General features: G+C 45.4%; 1 protein-coding gene across 1 annotated transcript in view; it reads right to left on the reverse strand.

Moving 5' to 3' along the window:
• Window positions 1-21100, reverse strand: part of Tgfbr3 (transforming growth factor beta receptor 3) — a 180037-nt gene that overhangs the window by 104951 nt on the left and 53986 nt on the right. The window contains exon 3 of the mRNA XM_021163025.2: window positions 3496-3680. Coding sequence (XP_021018684.1) covers window positions 3496-3680 — 185 coding nt within the window. The remainder of the gene's footprint in view (window positions 1-3495; window positions 3681-21100) is intronic.

Consider the following 21100-nt stretch of genomic DNA (forward strand, 5'->3'; position numbering starts at 1 on the left):
GAAGATGGAAGGAGAGAGCTGACTACACAGTTATCCTTCGTTTTCCATGATTGTGACTCTTTACCCCCACCCTCAATCCCCACCCCACCCACATACTCCCACCCGCCCCCACCGCACCCCACCCCATCTCATCCCCACCCCACCCCACTCCACCTATATATGATGATGGTGATGACAATGATGTAATGATGATGATAATAATGTTTTTTTAATTAAAGAAAGTGGTAACACACATTCAACAAATAATTAATCTACTATTCCAGGACCTTTGGCCTCTTCTGCCCTTCTCTGTACTCGGAGGTCTTTGTCCAGTTTCCTGCCCACTTTCCAGGCTGCTATTTCCCGAAGCCCATGATTACAAGTGAGAGGTATGGTCCCAGATGAAAACAACATTAATTCTAGATCTAGCTTCCCCAGTCTTGTGCCAGCAGAGAGGGGGTGGAAGGGCAATACCACGGGACAGGACATCCCAACAGGCCACAGCAAGCCCGTTCCCCCGACTGTGTGCTGTTTACCCAGCCCAGTAGAACCCTTTCCTCAGATCCTGTCAAGCTGCCAGTGACCACGTCCATGTGCAGAGACCCTTGCCTCCCCTTCTGCCAAGGAAAATGGGAAATCTCGCCGCAGATGAATGGCACCTGGGATGTAGGGGCTTGGTCAAATATTAGAGAAGGGGTGGTCTAACATAGCTTGGGTGCTGGTCCTGTATCCCTAAAGGCTAAGGGCAAACCGGGCTGGTTTCACAATTCCCCATATTCAAGAACGGCATTACGGAAGAACTCCTGTTGATAGCCAGGCATGCTCAGACGGGCATAGGGTAGCGTAGTATCTCTGGCTGGTCTGTAAGCCAAGGCATTCTTTTTATTTATTTTTTTTTCTTTTCTTAATTTTGAAAAATACTTTCATTAAGTTTGGTATAGACTTTACAAAGTCTTTAACTCTGAACTTTCTACAAATAACCCCAAACATCTGCCATTACAGTTAGCATAGCCCACGCAATGCCATAGCTACGGAAACCAAGTCATCCAGTGAGAGTAACAAAAAAAATGGAGTTTAGGTTGGTAAAGCAGTTTCAGTTCTAAAAAATAAAAAAATAAAAAAAAATGGGGTGGAACTGGCCAAAGCTGACTTTATGAGCTAACTAGACCCTGCCAAGTCAAAGGGGTTTAAAAGAAATTAGATACAATTCACGTACAATCAAATTTAAATTATAACTCAGCAATTTTGCTATAGTTGTAGGGCTGTGTAAGAATTAGAAGATAGTTCTAGAATATGTTCACCTCCATCCTGAAGGCCCCCACTACCCGTAATAGTCAACCCCTAACTCCTTCTTTCCTATCTAGCCCTAAGCAAGCACTTGCTTAACTCGACTTTATGCCTCTCCGTATGTACTCTGTTCATTTAAATGTAATTATATAATGCATGGTTGTGTGACTATCCTAATTACTTCGCATAGTATTTTTAAATTTCATCTGTACTACGGGATATTTCTGTAGCTGTGCCTTTTAAATGGTCTGATAACCCTCCAATATATAGATATACCACAGCCATTCATCAGTTGATGGCTATTCAAGGTATTTCTAAGCTTTAAGTAGCACTGGGCTTTTTGGTAGGCACTTCAGTTGTCATTTCTGAGTGGAACTGCTAACTCGTGGACTGGGTAAGCTATCTCAAAACAGTTAGCACAATAGCTGGGATGTGTCTCCAGCCATCTATGAAAAGGGGTAAGAGTTTAACACTTCTCCACGCCCACCTGCCAATCAACAAACTCGCTCCTCCTCTGTCTGGGATTCTCTTCAATACTCCTGGATACAAGTAGAAGACTCCAAGGTCTACTACATGACAGCTATGGAGACTTGCAGGCAGCCCTGAACTACAGCATCTAATCCTTAAAGGTCTCCAAGGAACACAATAATGCAGTTTCCCTCAGAGGCCAACCAGCAGAAATGCCTCTAAATCACTGGCCAGAGAGCTTAAACACTGGCTACACAGACACGGAAGGAGTGTGGTGTTGGGGCCTCCCTGCAGAAACCCCTAGCTAACCACACACCCTCTGTGCTGCCCTGTTCTGAGATGCCCCTCCCTGAAGTCTTTTTCTTCTGCCGTGCTGGTCTCAACCAATCCATTCGTTTCTCAGAGTCCACAGCGGTACCACATGATTGAACCGCGATTAACATGATTTAAGAATTTTTTCGGCTGTTGGTGTTCCCGCAACAGCTCGGACTTTCCTTTCCCCCTTCAGTCCCTCTGAGAGAACCATATATAAGATGAGTGATTGCAGGGCTGAGGAATTGCTGGAGTCAGCAGTGCCTCACAGGGGCTGTATTTCCTCCCCTCCCCTCCTTCCCCTCCCTCCACAAACTCTCCCAAGTACTACAAGAATTAAAGACATATTACTGGGATAAGGAAATCTGACCTGAGGAATGTGTTGCAGCCACAATGGCAGGCCACCAAGAGGACTGACAATAATTTCCAACGGAGCTGGGAAGGGTTCGATGCCCTGACTTTGAAATGAGCCAACACTGCACACTTTCATCAGATTAAAGTCAGTTCTGTTTTTCCTGGTGGAGGCTCCAGGTCAGTGTTTCCCCTGTGTACCCCGAAAGGCAAGGAGATGCCTGTGGCACATATACAGGTAGCTATGGGAATTCACTTCTCTGACCAAGAGAAAGCTGAAAGATTAATTCTTTTTTTTTTTCAGTCGTTTTTCCCAACTCCACCACCATTGGGGGGGGGGGGGTATTTGCTGTGGATGCTTTTTCCTTAGAGAGATAATCCTTCCCTGATAACGTTGCTGACACAAACTAAAAAACAAAACAAAGAACCAAAACCAAAACCAAACAAAAAACAGAAGAAAGAAGACAACCCTGTGTTATTTTGTGGGGGGGAAAAAAATCTATGCTCTTTACAAGTTACAAGGAGTCCGCTAAGGAGCGATCTAAGTCACTGCTGAGTCACGGGAGGAATGGGCTGTTCATCTCTGAACCTCATGTCCTCACACCTGCATCCTAACCTGTAGACTGGACATGATGGAGGGAACTGGAGTGGTGTTGTACTTCTTATCAATGGTGGAGCCCAGAACAAACTCAATATTCATGAGCTTGTTCCGTTCCCTTCTTGTCCAAGACTTCTCCATGACCACTAAGACCGCCATCTTGGAGAAGATACGGTAACTCAATAAGTAACTACCCTCAGGGTACTGACCTCTGTTCTAGAGGTTTTCCTGATTCCTCCTCCAGGAGCAAGGTGTTCTTAAGGCACAGCAGGAGGAAAGAAGGGAAATGTGTAAAGATGAAAAAACAATTTAAGATCTTAGAAAAGAAAGGGCCCATGAGGAGGGCCCGGAGAAGTGCTTTCTACACAAGGCTGACAGCATGAGTTCAGACTCCCAGAATCCAACATGGAAGAAGGAGTCCACTCACAGACGTTTACTGTAATGTCTCAGACTGAGAGGGCGGTGCCCACACTCACTCACCTCTCTCTGCCCACACTCACCTCTCTCTGCGGCTGGCCTAGTCCTTGGTCTGTACTTCGGAGGTTTAGGATATGAACCTCGCTTGGCAGCCCAGTGGTGCCTCTGCTGGCACAGCCAGACAGAACGGTGAAGCTCTCCATCAGGGCCTGGACTGGATGAGACGCATTGATCGGTGACAGTTCACACCGGGTGCTGGGCTCTGGACCTATGAACACAATTGCAGACATGAGCTGTTCAGCATGGGTAGAAACACGTTGGATGATGAATTCACTGCTAACCTACCAGATAAGCATTTACAACTAAGTTTCTAGAACTCCAAAAAGATTAAAAAGCTGGTCTCATCATCTGAAATCCCAACCTTTTACATTTTTTTTGCATAATTTTGATGTGTGTTTGATTTCTCTTTAGGTTTATGTGTCACCGGCGTATCCCTCTGGGTGAAGGAAACCTCCCAATGAACATCTGAGTTTTTATTTCTTCTCTTGGGAGAAAACCTGAGATAGCTGGAATAAATTATTTAAGTCCAAAGAATACCATACACATAAATAATATTAAATATCTATAATTGTACATATATTCCCTGAATAGTCTAAAATACCTTTTAAGAGTTTTTCCTTTTTTTTTTAAGATTTATTTTATTTATATGAGTATATTGTCACTGTCTTCAGACACACCAGAAGAGGGCATCAGATCCCATTATAGATGGTTGTGAGCCACCATGTGGTCGCTGGGAATTGAACTCAGGACCTTTGGAAGAACAGTCAGTGCTCTTAACCGCTGAGCCATCTCTCCAGCCCTGAGTTTTCTTTTATTAGGGAAAATAAAACAAATTTAAGAGCTATTAAAAAAAAAAAAAAAAAGGATAAGAAGAGGAATTTGGAGCCAGACCTGCATGGCAAAGTTTAGGGCAGAAGTCAAGTAGGGCAGAGGCCTCTTTTCCTGTTCCTCTAACCAAGCAAGCTTTTTTCAAGTCTAAACCCACCATCCCTCTCCACCTCTGTTTCCAGCTGTCCCCACACAGTCAAGAAGGCTCCACCCCTCACATTCTCTGCGCCAGCTCTACAGCAGGGTGGTTTTTCTAACCAGGAGGAATACAACTGTACAGTTGCTCCACATGCAAATGTCTGCCCTCCCTACCCACCACTATGCTCTGACCTCTGAGAACTGCTAAGTATAGCCTTAGCCCCTTAATACGGCACATATCCAGGCCTTGCCCCATCTGGCCTCCTACCCTTCCTGCCTCCATCCCATCCCCAGCTGCACCAAGTTGCCTAAAGAGCGCCAGATGAAGCATGAAAATCCTCAACCTCGTGTCTTTAATAAAGCTTGTCTTGGTCACCCAAACTCTTCAACTCTAACCCTACCCCCACAATAAATGCCCCCCCCCCAGCTGAAGGAGGTGTCCCTCTGTTCCCCATCTCTTCATCCCCCATAATGTATTTACCTATCGCCTCTGGCTCATTTACCACAGGGCTACAGGTGTATACACCTGTTACAGCCAGTGTAACCAGTACAGCTTACAGTGTAAGCTTCCTGACAGCGACATCTTCATATTTTCTCATACTCCTGCTAGGTTCTCATAACTCCATATGGTACCTGGCATGAAGATGGTTCATATTCACATATTCATTTATGTATTCTCTCTCTCTCTCCCTCTCTCTCCTTCCCTCTCTGCCCCCCCCCCTTCCCTCTTTCCTGCAGGGACTGGTCACAGGAACTAATGGGTAGCTACAGTGGTATAAGCTATAATTCCACTCCTCCCCAGCCTCATCCCATATTGATAAACAGGTGCCCAGAAAGAGGAAAGGAGACGCTAAAGGGGCTCTGGGGCTGCCACCCCAAAACACGGCCTCTTGGGATGTTAGTTGAACTTTTAACTTTATAAAGGAATTCAGACAGCAGCAGAAGCTAGCGGAGACTTCCCTCTGGTGCCTTTCTGACTGTTTAAAGTCTGGACCCCAAGGAAGCAAATAATTACCTCTGGTTCCATCCCAAGGCATTGGGTGAATTCATGGCAGGCTGAGAGCCTGCAGTGTGTCAACACACCTGGACACTTATCACAGCCCATGGTCTTCCATGTTGGTCCCATTCAGTACTCCACAGGGAGCGATTGGCAAACCTTTGTGTACCTGTCTTCTGCCGTTCACACTCTCCAAGCTCACTGGGTTCTCCTAAAAACACTTTCAAACCCTCAGATTTCCCCTATCTGCAGTCCCCCTCCCTAGCGAAGTGGAGCAGATGTTTCTGGATTTTTGGCTTATGGTTGAATTTTCTTCCTCTTTTGCAATGAATTCCTATTCTATTCGATTTCTCCTATTTACTCTGTGTTTGTCAGAAGGTAGAGGGGAGGGGTCCTGGAACTCTTCCCCCTCACACATCCCTGTGAGCGCTGCTGCTACGTGCTCACTTCATTCCAATGAGTCTCCAGGAATGTGAGCCCAAGGCACCACTAAGCTGCAGGCTTTTCTGAGGGAACCCAGATCAAAGTCCTCCCGCATTCTGGTGAGTTCCTCCTGGCTTCTAAATAACAAAGGTACTCTTTAGAATTACAGCCCCAGTCTCAAATGGCCATCTGTAATTCTGGCCTAACCATTGTGTACCCTATTGCTATGTCATAAACAGGTACCTGGCCTGCTGGGCCAAGTCTATTTCAGGACTCACAGAAATTATCTAGGTTGATAATAGAAATCTGGCCTGAAATGAAGTATGTGCCTTTTCAAATAATCCCTGCCACTCTGTTGCTGGACAGTGCCCAGCTGCTTTCCGAGAAGGCAGAAGGCAGTGAAGGAAGGGGCTGACAGCAATGGCAGGGGGTGAGCCTCAGAGAAAGGCTGACCCTTCAGAATCTGGGGACACAGATGATATGATATTCCATAGACTAGCTACTGTGCTCGGAAACACCAAGTTGGTTTCAGAACCTCCTGCCATGATTTACCATGATCACAAATTAAACACAAGAACAATTCAGTCTCTCATTTGACCAAATTCATCTCCCAAGTGGCCTGCAGCCCGCTCAAGGTGCCTCTTCTCTCCAAGGTCACCAGCACTCCTCAGGTGATTCCAGAAGAGCAGCCTGCTCTTGCCCTTTGCTTGGCAGGAGGCGGGGGGCAGAGGAGGGGGGCAGGAGGAAGGTACAGCTCCAGCCCAAAGTCAGGCTGAAGATGCACACAGTCTACCAACCGAGCGGCAGGACAGCTGCCTGTCTAAGATCCTTCTGCAGTCTAGTGTCTAAACATACTCAGTGCCATGTTCTGGATCGAAAGGCTCTCTCGAGACCTGGATGTGGCAGTGTGGCTGTCTCCTGGCTGCTCTAGAGTGGTGACAGCATTTTCAGGAAATGGAGCATGAGGTAAAGAAGTTAGATCACCTGTGGTGAAGCAGACAATGGACTTCCAGCCCCTTACCTTTCTTTCTGCCTCCAGGGCTATCCTGCAATGAGTAGTTCCCTCTACCGCGTGCTCCTACCAGGACACACTATGTCCCTACAGACCCAAAATGATAGAGGCAAGCAACCATGACCCAAAAGCCATGATATAATGCCTCAGACACAAACCTTTTCCCCCTTAGTTATATCCCAGGGTTTTTGTTACGGCAACAGAAAGCTTGCTGTCATAAGACAGAGTGCTCCTGGCACCCCAGCATTTTTGTGTTTGCTCATTACAGGTTTTGTTTTCCCTACAAGTTTGAAAAAAAAATAGCCCACAACATATTACCAAGCATACACTAAAAACAAACAAACAAACAAAATGATGTGTATGCGAGAAATTATCCATTCCCACCACAAAGTATAGAAAAGTGAGGCAATGGCTCAGAAGATAAAGTGCCTGCTCCTGAGGGTGTGAAGTTCTTATCCCCACAACACACACAGCAAGTAGCCCTGGCTATAGGAAGGCAAGACCAGCAGATCCTCAGAGCTTACCAACCAGCTAATCAATGAGATCCAGGCTCAGTGAGAGAGCCTGTCTCAAAAGCTAAGGTGGAGAGTAATGAAGACTCCTGACATCAAGCTCTAGCCACCACAAGCACACATTCACACACATGTGCAACTACACACAGACACGCAAAATAAATAAATAAACACATCTAACAAATTTTAAATGTTATATAAAACAATGTCTTCAACAGTTTGATATACCGTCAGGCTGATATAGTAAATATAATAACAAGATCATTCCCGTTCACACAGCTCCCACTCTGCTGGGCAATGCTGAGTCCTGTACAGCAGGAGGAGGTGGCATCCTCCGCATCTTAAACAAAAGGACAATAGCTCTGCACACTTAGGCGACTATTCTAAGGTCACCTGAGGCCTCTGGCCTTCTCCCTTGGTAGACGGCAGTCTGATGAGCAAGACTGAGCAGTATCCACATAGTCTGTGGGAACCAACCAGCCAAACAAACAAGGAAAGCTATCATAGCCTAGGTGCTGAAGCATCCTGAGGTTTGTAACGTACTCTGAAATGCATCCAAAATGGAGTCGTCTGGATGGACAGACACACATCTGATAAAGCAACTATTGCAGGTTGTCAACTGCGAGGAACTTGGCTGTGTAGCAAATGCAGTTTCAACATCTTCCTATGTTGAAATGTTTCATTTTTTAAAATGTCAAGAGGGAGGTACGCCTATAAAAAATTTATATGTAAGGTCAGAGCAACCTCCAGAAACCACAAACTGGGTGAGAGAGCAAAAGCCCTATCCTCTGACCCAGCGACTTTCCTCCAGGAATTCACCATAGAGAAATAGCGTGTGGCATAGCTGGGCTATGCTGAGAGTACAGCATGTACCAGGGGCCGAAACCAAAACCCAGAGAGGGGATAAAAAGAAAATAAAGATTTCAAAAACCAGAAATGTGGTGGTGTCCTTTCTAAAAAGGACTTTCTGAACTTTCCCTCTCCAGGTGAAGCCCTAAACAACCCAAGGCTAAGAGAGCCGGCCTAAACCTGGCTGGGCCTCACGCCGCATGCCTACTGTGTGCAAGCCCTTCTGGCAAAGGCACAGACCTCCTATCAGCTTCTTGACATCAACTGTTCTTTCCACAACTATTCCACACAGGATCACACCAAATGAAGGCTGCATCTCCCAGCCCCATTTGCAGCTATACAATGCTACAGTGACCAAGTTCTGAGATGGAACCAATGGCTGCGCGCATAGTCTTCCAAGGGGTGTGGTTACAGGAGGAAGGGGCGTGTCCTCTGTCTTAAACTCCTTCCTGTCCTATAGAATACAGATGCAATACACAGTGTTAGAGCTCACCTATGGCCTGCCCACACACTGTGGGACCTGGCTGCATTCAGCTAAGCTTCTTGTATGGCTCACACCATGGACCCCCACCCCATGTGTCTGAGGGGGCACAGTGATGGTTTCTTTTCTCACCACACTAACTGGAATGCAACACCTCCAGCCATCAGGAGAAAGATACCAAGAAAGTGTGCTCTGACACCTGCCTGACTGGCTTGTTCTGCAATGCTGTGTGAACTGGGGGGTGTCTTCACAAAGTAGAGGTTTCTCTTGTGGACACAGCTAGAAACCTATAGTCCTCCTCTTCCAATGCAATCCTGTCCCTGTAATCCAGAGACCAGTGAGCAGCAGCAGGGCTCCCTCACCACCTTGAGAGGAAACCTATTCATCAACATATGTACTGTTGTGTTGTTGGTTGGTTGGGTTTCTGTTTGCATTTTGTTTTGTTTTGGGTTTTGTGATTTTGTCTTTGTTTTAGAAAAAGGCTGGGGATTTATTTGGCTTGGTAGGTAGCTTGCCTAGCACATAAATTCTGAGTTCAGTCTCAAAACACTGCATAAATTAGGCTTGGTGGCTCATGCCTGTAACCCCTGCACTCAGACTTAGGAAAAAGAGGCAGGAGGATGAGAAATTCAAGATCATCTTTGGCTATACAGCAAGTCGTAGGCCAGCCTCAGGTAGATAAGTAAACAAACGTGAAACCAGGCTCCTTCCACCACTAAACATTTCAGAGCTACAGTCATGTCACAGACGTTTTATCTGGATCCTCACAGAAACTTTTATAAGTGAGTACAATAAATCTTATTTATTCCACTATAACTAAATTGTTGCAAGATGCCAAGCCCTTGGCAATCACGCACTCAGAGATCCCCCTCTGGGGCCATTCCACGCTTGAGCTTTCCCAACTGGTCATTCCTGTAGATTCTGGCCATCTGCATGTTCTGCCCTGGATCATCCCTCCTGCCCCTCCCCGGCTCATATCTAAATTTCCTGTGGTCTCCAGGTATAATCTGAGTTGATCCTTCTCTGTTGGCCCTTTAGGAACCCCAGCCTCCCCAAATCTTACTGGGCATCATGTCCTATTGGAATGGACCTCTCTCCTGCCCTGAGGTTGGCTTGTCTTCATGCATCAACCCCCTCCTCAATGCAAACACACACAGTGCCTTCCACAGCCACACTGATGAAGCCATCACCAAACCAGCTTCCCTCACAGAGCAACATTCTCCAAAGCAACACCGTGAGGTGTGCACTGCCCAGGGCTGTCTACAAGGTATAACAGGCCCCACAACGAGCTCTCCTGTGGAAGGCTAGCATGTACCAGCTCTGGGCCACACATCCTGTGTGTATTGTTTCTGATCCTTGTAATTCCATGGAGATGATGCAGCTAAAATTCTGATTTGAGAGTGATGGAAACCGGGTCACAGAAGGGTCCTTTGCGGACCCAAAGTCATGCCCCACCAGCCAAATAACAAGGGACTGAGAAAACCATTTTCCAGACTCGCTCATAACAACACAACACCTACTTCTGCTTTGCACATCACATGTCTTCATGGAGGACTCTGCAGACAGACACACAGACCTGCATTCACATCTAACAGGACAGTGTGATAAAAATCAGTGAGGTAGGAACTGCCCAATGCCAGCTTCAAAGACTCCATGCCCTCACTGAGGAAAGGCCACTGGGTCCTGTCTCATTGACCAAATCTCTGCTTGGTCCATTCAATTAATGACTGATTGATTATCTGGACAAATGGGAAACTGTGCGTAACATCACTATCTAAATTCCCAGTTCTACCCACAGAGAAAAATGCAAATAGACTGCATCCAGCCTCCCCATTGGGTTACAGAACCATGCTGGCTGTGGGCCAGGGCCCCGCCTCAACAGGATGCAGATGAAACCTTTTGGGACAGATTTGTATTCGCTGCATATGCTATGTTTAATCTACCCGCCCCTGAAAGAAGCCATTGCTGTCACACCTCACATAATATCGAGTCAAATCTGGAGGGAAGGTCATTGTTTGGAAGCACAGGAAGGTGTTTTCACATCTACTCGATGTGAGCTGCAAACATCTTCCACCCTAATGAACAGAAAGCTGACGCAAACATCTGGTACCGATTCCGCACAATCCCCAGTATTCTGATTCCCCATATCGCCCAGGGTACTAATGAGAAACGTGTGTTCAGCTGTAATAAAAATGGTAAAGATGCAGTGGGAATTAAGAAGTAACATTATAGCCTGGGACCAGGACACTGCAGTGGGGTTGGTTTTTATTGCAACAACACCATTGGCTAATAAGGGTTTGTGTTACTGTGCCACAGGGAATTCTGCAATGCCGTCAACTGTGAAGAGGGACAAACTCCCACAGACTGTGGGACTTGGGGCACTGTAGGACCTACTCTATTCCTGAGCAGAAAATCCCGCTACGCACCAGGGGATGCCGGAATCAGCGAAAAAGGGGGATCTGGGATGTTTTCTCAGCCAACAGCACAGCCTGGCTCTTATTGAGCTCTGGGAGGAGGAATGTCACAAATACCAGGATATGAGGATGCAGAAACAAAGCTCAAAGAGAAGAAACACCTGGAAGGCCCTGGGCTCCAGAGCCTCTGGCCAGTACACAACATGAGCTAATATTCGTGCCATCTTAAATTACTATTCATTGGTTCTAAGGCCCCTGGGGATAGAGCTGGGGAATGTATGGCCATTAAACTCTTGAAGGGGCCCTCAGACCACAGTCCCCACTTGGGTTTTCAACAATGAGACTTAGTTAGAATCCAAGTTTATTTCTGATAGGGGAAAGCCTTAAGCCTGAAACACAGATTACTTGATGGAAGTGAGCCCACGTCTTTGGGCTCAGCCTTACCAGGGTGCCTTTCACCCTCCACTTGAATATCAGAACCCAAGCCATCCTCCTGACAATACTAACCATCTTCCAAGAAGTCAAATGTCAATTTGTCGGGCTGGAAGCCAGTGCATATTTGTATACTGTTGTGTTGAAATAGCGGGTGCAACCATGTTGAAGAATTTCCTGTGTTCAAACTGTGCTTTGAAATGTTCAAAAGGAAACAAAGGGCAGAGCTTCACTGCGAGCCCACGTTCTCAGGGTTAGGAAAGTGCCAAGCTAGCAAGGCCCTGTGGCTCTTCTACCTGTGCAGGAGTCTACTGCTTATAAGTGTCCACACAGGAGATCTCAGAGAATAGGGGACAGAGAGGTTAGTATTCCACACTGGCTAACACCAAGAGGTGCCCCTAGGGCTTTAGGGGTGCAGCTTCATGGTGGAGCAGAAAATATGAATATAGGGTAAGCTCTACAATAGGGAAGTGGGAGGAGCTCGGCCCCCTGGGAGTTGGGTGCTCTACTAGGGATCAAACCCTAGACTTAGCATCTGCTAGGCAAGTGCTCTGCCACGGGGCTCCAGCCTCCAGCCATGTCCTAAAAAGCTTCCCGCAGTCTCTCTCAGTACCTCACAGGTTTGACCTACAGCTAAAGTGAGGCGCTACATGTAAAATCACTTTTCAAATTACACGTAGTATTAGAGGCGTAAATTCCCCCCGGGGGAGGAGAAATGAATAAATGAAAAGTACTTCCCCACCCCCCACCCAGTTGAAAAATGTTCTCTCGGTGGCCTTTTAGAATGTGTAGTAAAGCCTTTAAGATAAGAAAGAACCCCTGTGGCGCTCCACAGCTATAACTACTCCAAAGTATTCCTAAGAGTGGGAAGACTTCAAATTAAACTGCACACAGAGTTAGGGTAAAATTCCCCATTCTCTGAATGCATTCTGGGAGTGCAGGCTGAAAGGGACAACAGGTCAGGCCCCAGCCCTCTGAGGACTCTGGTTAGCTCAGCTCCAGCTCTGCCAAGCTTTGGTCCGTTTTCCACTCAAAGGAGGGCACACACACTCCTGTTCTCTTAACTTAAAGGAAGCTGAGGTGGAAGGGGACAGAGCCTGCAGCTTTCACTTAAGAGATAAGAAGGTAACATAATTGACAGATTCTCTGGCTGCAGCCATGTCAGGAGGTGTCTACCCCACAGGCCTGATGACTTGGGGTCAATCCCCGGGACACTCTGTGGAAGGAGAGAAGCAGGTCATGCAAGCTGCCACACACCACGGTGCATGTGGACCCCTCCCACCCTTCCCCATCCCCACATATGCACAGTAGTGATAATATTTAAAATTTAAGATTTAAAGTCCAAAGAAAAGAAAAGAAAGGAGGAAAAGAAAGAAAGAAAAGAAAAGAAAAACGGATTTCTTCCCCTGCTCTAAACTTATAATAACATCACCAGTCATCCACATAACAAAATTTGTAACCCATTCCCTACGAGGGCAAAATGAGACTTCAAGGGGCACAGGGTTGTCCCCGTTGACTACCGTGACAGTCCCAGATCTGTTCACCACGCAGACCTTGACTTATACCCACAATAATCACCAAACTAATTATTTCCCTCCCACGTGGGTACTGGGGGTCAAATCTAAGGCTTTGTACAGGCACTGAGCTATAGCCCTAGCCTCCATCTTTCTCTATTAAAATCTGATTTTAAAATAGAAGAGGAAGCAAGGAACAGGAAGAGTCACACACAGAGCTCCAAGGTGTGGCACACAGCAGGACCACTCAGGCTGAGGAAGCACTCTGTCACACCATGGGCAAGGCACAAGTGGCATTAGAAGATATGGGAGGAGGGGCAGGAAGGATAGACGAGGGAAACACTTGGGTCATCGCCTAAAACCATGGGTCCTGACTACAGATGAGAGAAAGATTTAAAAAGAAAAAAAATCTACCAACTTTTGCATTGGCCACGTGACGTATTACTGGTTAGATCCGTGTGCAAAAAAGCAAACCATAAACTACAGCACGTTGGCTTGAAGCCTTTTCTATGCAATCAGCAATTGGTTTTCAACAACTGAAGGAGATGCTCACCTTCAACAGAAAATTACCCAGTTTGATGTGCATCAGACCCCGTTATGAGACCAACCTGGACTTCTTCCTCTCGCTAGCTCCCTGCTTAGGTGCTTCTATATACGGAAGCTGACAGCTAGTGGTTTGAAGGGAATCTTGTGAACACACGTATGTCACAGACACCTGCTGCATTCAGGGGGTGATGATGGCTCTGTAGGAGATGTAATTCCTGCAGCTCATGGAAGCTCTGGGCTCATCAAGAGTCACAGAACTTCATGTATATCGATGTGTATCAAACTACATGTGTATCAATGACCTCGGAAATACAGCAGGGCCGTTCCCAGCTCACTAATGCTGGTCCTGAAGCATGTTTGATGCCCTGTTACATTTAAGCCTGTTAAACTATCATCAGAGACTTCTTTTATAGCAAAGTCAGCCCTTAGAAATCTATTGTTTGAGCTGGGCGTGGTGGCCCGCTCTTTTGATCCCAGCACTCAAGAGACAGAGAGAGACAGGTGGATCTCTGGAGTTAGAACACAGACTGATCAGAACTATCAGAGCTACATAGTAAGACCCTGTCTCTTTCTGCCTCAGTCTCTGTCTCTCTCTCCTCTCTGTCTCTCTCTGTCTCTGTCTCTCTCTCAGCTGAAACCCTGTGATGGCAAGAGCCATGCGCCCTGCTTACTGTCCACTGCATTGCTGGTGCCACGCCTGACATGCAACAGGAGTTTTTAAAGACTCGCTGAATGATGACTCCATCGACAGAGTAACCCAGCCCCGAGCTTCTATGTTTCTCTCTTGGATTTAAACATCAGTCCTGCTGCGCTTTAGCGCTATGGCCTCACGCAGTTACTTAACCATCCTGTAACACGTCTCTGTCCACACAAGGGGATGCTGCTAATGGGACTGCTCCTAGAGTGAACTTCAGCTACAACATGGTTGTAATTATCATTTTCATACTGCCCAACATCTTCCCAAAGGAAAACTGCGTCCTAACTCAGCTGAGTCTCCCTCTGCAGCAGCAGCAATGGGGCAGGAGAGCTTAATGGACCCTGGATGCTGTTTAGTGTCCTGACTGCTGCCCCATGGGTTTTAAGGACGTCTATGCATGAGTTGAAAAGACCCTTCCAAACCTTCCTATTTTTCAGACATCAACCGCATGGCTTTCATCCAAGGCCCTCAAAGGTCATGTATCAATACTAGTCTAAACGGGGGCCTTAAGTTTCACTGCTAAAAAATTCCTGATCTTTTACATATTCTCTTATTGCTCGTATACTTACTTCTACGAAAGAAATCAAAGAACTCAGAACAATAACAACAACAAATCCCAGAAAGCCCACGTCAGCTGCAATCAATTCAAAGTCATGCTGGCAAGATAGAAATCTTGTTAAGAATCCGTCTAAAGAAATCAAACCCAGCAACGAACCATTAACCAAGATCACCTAAAAATATGACGGTTGCATGGATCCCGTCAAAAGGAAACAAACATGCTCTTAGGCCAGGGAAATATGTTTCCTAGATTTAAATGTAAGAGACCTGATAGTTACTCTGCACAGGAGGAGTGGCTTTGGGGAGTCATTTTACAGAAATTATTGTCCTGTTGTTTAATAAAAATCTTCCCCCAAATTTAAACACGAGGTAAATGGGATACCTGTCCCACAAGGCAGCTACTGAGCATGCTCATGGGGACACCGCACAGTGGGTGACATGCCCGGTGGCGCACAAAGCACCTTTTCAAGACCAGTTGCCTTGCTGCGTCAACGCTGGACCTGTGCTTCTGGATTTATTTTTAAGTGTGTCACATCAGTCAAAGCAATTTCTGTTTTTCTAAAATCTGTGGGTGTTATTTGGGGGGATTTTTCTTCAGTGTTTTTCCACTCTGGATCAAGCGGCTTTTTTTCCTCCCGCGTGAAGGAGGGAAGCCACTGACTCTGCCAGCGGGAACCCACATTTTCTCACATGCAGACTTTCAAATGGTCCGACCTAAAAACAAAAATGCTTTGCACACCAAACCCTATCACAAAAGGGCTTTGTTTGTAAGATCCGAACAGAAAATGAGATTAAGGTAATATCTATGGTTTGAAATATTATTGATTCCTTCTCTCAGTATTTCATATCTGAAATACTTCCCACCATACAATAAGGTCACTGCTTAATGAAATGTTCCACATTAGCAAAACCCCGCCCAACTGAACTTTACTAAAGTAACTTTGGTCATGTTTTTAAATGGAAAATTACCTAACACATACTAATGCATAATTGCTTTCTGGCCAGCTTAAATATTTTGAGCATCCTGAAAATGACTTATTGTATTTTTTCCTGAATTCATTTAAGGTTATCATTATAAACACTAATTATAGTTTAATAAGGGTTGGCATACTACTTTAGGGTTTTTTTTAAATATTTATTTTTATCTTCTGTGTATGAGTGCTTGCCTACATGTCTGTATGTATACCACGTGTGTGCAGTGCCCAAGCAGGCCAATAGAGGGCGTCGGATCCCCCGTAACTGAAGTTACAGGCAGTTGCGCACAACCATGGGGGTCCTATTTGGACAACCAAATGTAGGTCCTATTAACCACAGAGCCATCTCTCCATCCCTTTGTTTTGGCATTTTTATTTATTTTGTGTGTGTGCTCAGGCATGTGTGTAATGTGTATGCTCAGGCATGTGTGTATGTGTGTGCTCAGGCATGTGTGTATGTGTGTGCTCAGGCATGTGTGTATGTGTGTACTCAGGCATGTGTGTATGTGTGTGCTCAGGCATGTGTGTATGTGTGTGCTCAGGCATGTGTGTATGTATGTGCTCAGGCATGTGTGTATGTGTGCATGTGTGTATGTGTACATGTGTGCATGTGTGTATGTGTGTGCTCAGGCATGAGTGTATGTGTGTGCTCATGTGTGTGTGTGTATATGTGTGTGCTCAGGAATGTGTGTATGTGTGTGCTCAGGCATGTGTGTATGTATGCATGTGTATATGTGTGCATGTGTGTATGTGTGCATGTGTGTATGTGTGCATGTGTGTATGTGTGCATGTGTGTATGTGTGTGCTCAGGCATATGTGTATGTGTGTGCTCAGGCATGTGTATATGTGTGTGCTCCAGGCATGTGTGCATGTGTGTATGTGTACATGTGTATATGTGTGTGCTCAGGCATGTGTGTATGTGTGTGCACAAGCACATTACTCTTCTTCTACCATGAGTTCCAGAAATCAGCCCCAGGCACCGGGCCTGCACAGCTTTTACTCCCTGAGTCAGTCCTGATATTTCAGTTTGCATCTCTACTCCAATGGCCCCCCCCTTGTACACTTACTAGTTCTGCCTGGACTCTGAGCACACCTGAAGGGCTTTCTCCCTCTGGATATAGGCCTGTGTCCACCTCAAGCCTGTCACTTTAATGTTTATACTTACATTCAATTTTAAGTCGATCCACCCTAGCAAGGGCTGGGTGGTAGCTCCCTGCCCCATTTACACAATGGCCCATGTGGATTTGTGACATCTGATTTCCTTGCAAGTCATTAAAACATTGTGGGTTCCTTCAGGATGCAAGAAACAAATAAAACTGACACAGTAAAATAGTATTAGATAATAGTAAGAATCCCAAGCCCACACTCGCCTATTTTGAATAAAAAGCCAAAGAAAGTAAGAATCATACAATAAGGTGAACTGTTGGGAGTTTAGTTCACAGCAAAGCTCTACTAAAAGTCCATTCAAGCTTCTACTGCTCAGAGACCTTCAAGTATCTTAGAAACTCTAAAAGGAAAAACAAAACAAAAACAAAAAATCCTAAATGGATAAGTAGGTCTGATAAGTTCCTGTGGTTGCCCCACCCCCAGCTTCTCATGGTTTTCTCCCCCGAATGAATCCCTGTTAGAATAAAGAGAGTGCAGAGCCTACACATCCCAGACACGAAGGTTAGTTTTGCTTATCAACCTGACAGGATTCAGAGCCACTCAGGAGACAAACCTCTGGGTATGTCTGCAAGGGAGATTCTCTATCGTGTTAACTGATGGGGAAGGCCCATCCTGACTGTGGATGCCACCATTCTATGGAATTCTGAGCTGAGTACAAAGGAGAGAGCAAGCAGAGCACCAGCATCCATCTCTTTGCTGCTTCTGGACATGCAGCGTGAGCAGTGGCCTAGAGCCCCTGCTGCTGTGACTTTTCCCACTGCGATGAACTGTGCTCTGAACAGAGCCACACTAACCAGTCCTTGCTCAAGTCGATTTGTGTGCTGCAAAAGTGACAGACACGCCAGATTAACAGCAATTCTAGCACCAGGTGCGAATCACTCCTCAGTGGCTCTACCAAGGAATTTAGAGTCACTACTCCTTCCTGCCTTCACTCAAATCAGGGCGAGAAGGCACCATCAGAGACCCTCAGCCGGTACTATACAAATGGCCATCATGGGTGATGCAGTCCCAGACAACACAGAATGCTGTCTTTCGGAAAACCCTTCTCTGTCGCAATTACAACGTAACGTTTAACAAACACGGTGTGGGGCAGCAAGTATTCCCAATAATGGTCTGACTGCACTCTCTGCAACCCATTGCACAAAGACAGGCATCATGCACACATAGGTAGACTTGGCAAGCTCCTTTCTGAAATAATAAAGAGTCCCTCTGCCTCCAAAGATAACTCATAATTTATCCTAGATTTCAATCTTCTCTACTATAAAAGGCATAGGAAGTCACATGGAAACAATGAATGGAAGTGTAGGGTTTTTGTTTTGTTTTGTTTTGTTTTTTAAATCAAGCCAGAACAGGAAACTGTCAGTAGTTTATGGTAAAACTACATGTTTGAGCAAAGAGAGGGAAAAACTAACTATGCTTTTTTTTTTAACTCCTTACATTTTGCCCTCTCTCATTCAGAACACTGCCCTGCTCACAACTGTGAAACAAATCTCAATGTTTAGAAAAAAATTAATATGTACGTGCTGCAAAGATATAAATCTCCAGATTACTTTATGCAGTCTTCAAGGGGGAATTCTCTTTAACATTTCTTTCATTATCTGTATGCATGTTTGTCTTCAGTCATTATGTGTAGCACATGCATGCTGTACCCACAGAGGCCAGACAGAGCATCAGAATCCCTGGAACTGGAGCTACAGGGGTTGTGGGTGCTAGAAACTGTACCCAAGTCCTCTTCGAGGATAGTAAGTGCTCTGAACTGCTGAGCCATCTCCCCCTCCCACGTAACAAAGGCTCCTCTTCTATTACTGTACAGCTAAAGCGAGTCACAATAAAGCTTTGGAATATTAAACACGATAAGTGAGAGATTTTCCAAAAAACATTAAAACTGTCTGGGAGTCACAACAGACTTAGGTTTACTCTTCTATGTAATGCATTATTATACTGAACTAGTCAGCCTATGAACTAGACACATAGAGAAATGAGCAGTATCGGGCCTTGATCTACAGCATAGCCTTCTACCTTCTACCCCTCCTCCACCCTAAAGTGGGTTCTTACCGAGTTCATCGCTAGCACACCCAGCCCTACGAACTTCTACTATACTATTAACAAGCTAAAGGCAGATGGTTTGGAACCCACAGCCTGTGACATGCTGATAGGCACAATTATGCGGTGCTGGGGATTAAGCCCAGGGCTTTGTGTGTACTAGGCCAGTACTCTAACTACTGAAGACATCCCAAGACCTGTCTTTTCTTTTTAAACACAGGGATAATTTTTGTCTTCGCTACCCCCAAGGGAAGTTATAAAAACTATTAAGAGTTGGACTTAAAAGTTTTTCAGAATTAAACTGGAAAGTTCTACACAAACAAAGATATATTACTAATATACGGAAATTCAGTTGGAAAGTATCTCATTTCTTCTTCCACCCTATTCCACTCTCCAAAAGAAAAGACCACAATTTACAGTGAGAACCAACAGGAAACACTGATCTTGGGAGTCTGGAGACTCTGGCTTAGATCTGAGGCGTCCAAGCTGCCTGCCCTGGTTTCCCTTACCTGAGTTTCACCTGGAGCAAATATTGCCTGTCTTACCAAAAATGAACAAAAGCAACAGGCATCAAAAAAAAATTCTATAAATTTAGGCAGGAGATATCTGTAAAAGATTAATGAGTTAGACTTGCCCAGTAAGAAATCTGAACTTTGGCACTAAGCAGAAAACATCTGTCCAACTTGTATGAGGTTCTGGTTTGATCCCAGCACTGAAGAAACAAACAAAAACAGAAAACAATTTGGATTTTAACGGCATATAGACCGATGCTGGCAAGCAAAGAAAGATTCCTCTTGAACACGATAAGGAAGAAGCCAATGAAGACACAGCGAGCAGCCTCCACGGCCTGAGCCTGGAAGAGCTAGGTTGGTGCATTATCACTAACCAGTGAACCCGCAGGCTTTACAGGTTGGAATTCTGAGCACATAGCTGTGGATTAGAACCCTTCTGAGTCTACTAAAACCTTGTAGATTAAAACATCAGATCACATTTTCCCCATTCCTGGTTAGGATCGAGGCACACAAACTCTAATTCTAAATGTGGGTGTCCTGCATTCCAGAATAAACAGCAGCCCCTGAAGAAAGCAACAGAAGGGCAAGAAGAGAAATAACAAAGGGAGGCAGGCTGGCCACTTAGTAATTAAACAGAAGAGAAAACAGGCTGTGTCCGAGTTCAGCTCCAGGCTGAGTTCCTATCACAAGACTACTGGAGGCCAAAGACTACATCTGGATCATGCTTTAAATCTGAGGCCAGTCTTTGAAAAAACACTTGACAAAGATTATCAAAACACACATCTATCTTTCTTTCTTCCCTTTCTTTCCTTCCTTCTTTCTTTCTCTTTCTTTCTTTCTCTTCTTCCTCTTCCTTTCTTCCTTTCTTTCTCTCTCTCTTTCTCTTTCTTTCTTTCTTTCTTTCTTTCTTTCTTTCTTTCTTTCTTTCTTTCTTTCTTTCTTTCTCCCTTATTTTCCCTACACTTAACTAGTCCTGCAAACTTCTTCCTCTGTGTGTGTGTGTGTGTGTGTGTGTACATGCACTGGACATGCATATATGTGTATCATGCATGCATAATGTATGTGTAGTCACACATGTGGGGCACACATGTGCACATGCACATATGAATGTGGAGACCCAAGATTGACACAGAAGTCTTCCTTGATTGTTATTCACGGTGTTCACTGAGGCAGGATCTTTCGGTTGGGTTGCGCCCAGATCTCTACAGCTAACCCTTCTAGCCAGCTTGCCCCAGGGATCTGCTCCTGCCTCTGAGTGAGGGAACAATCCTTCTGTGGGTTCTGGGGATCACCTCTCCAGCTCTCGCCTGCAGACTCTTACCATCCTGCCCTCTCACCTGCACTGGGCATGAAGTTGGGCTGAACACACATCGCATAGTGTATTCTTTTATACCTAGACTTGTTAACATTCTTCCTGTGTAGCTAAGAAAACACACAGACAACCAAGGTGGCTGGTACACAGCTATAGGGTCAGAATCCTTTGTCCTGGATTAAATGATCATCTTCTATCTATCTATCTATCTCCCTATTA

This window comes from Mus caroli, chromosome 5 (assembly GCF_900094665.2).
Source record: "Mus caroli chromosome 5, CAROLI_EIJ_v1.1, whole genome shotgun sequence".
Taxonomy (NCBI): Eukaryota; Metazoa; Chordata; class Mammalia; order Rodentia; family Muridae; genus Mus; species Mus caroli.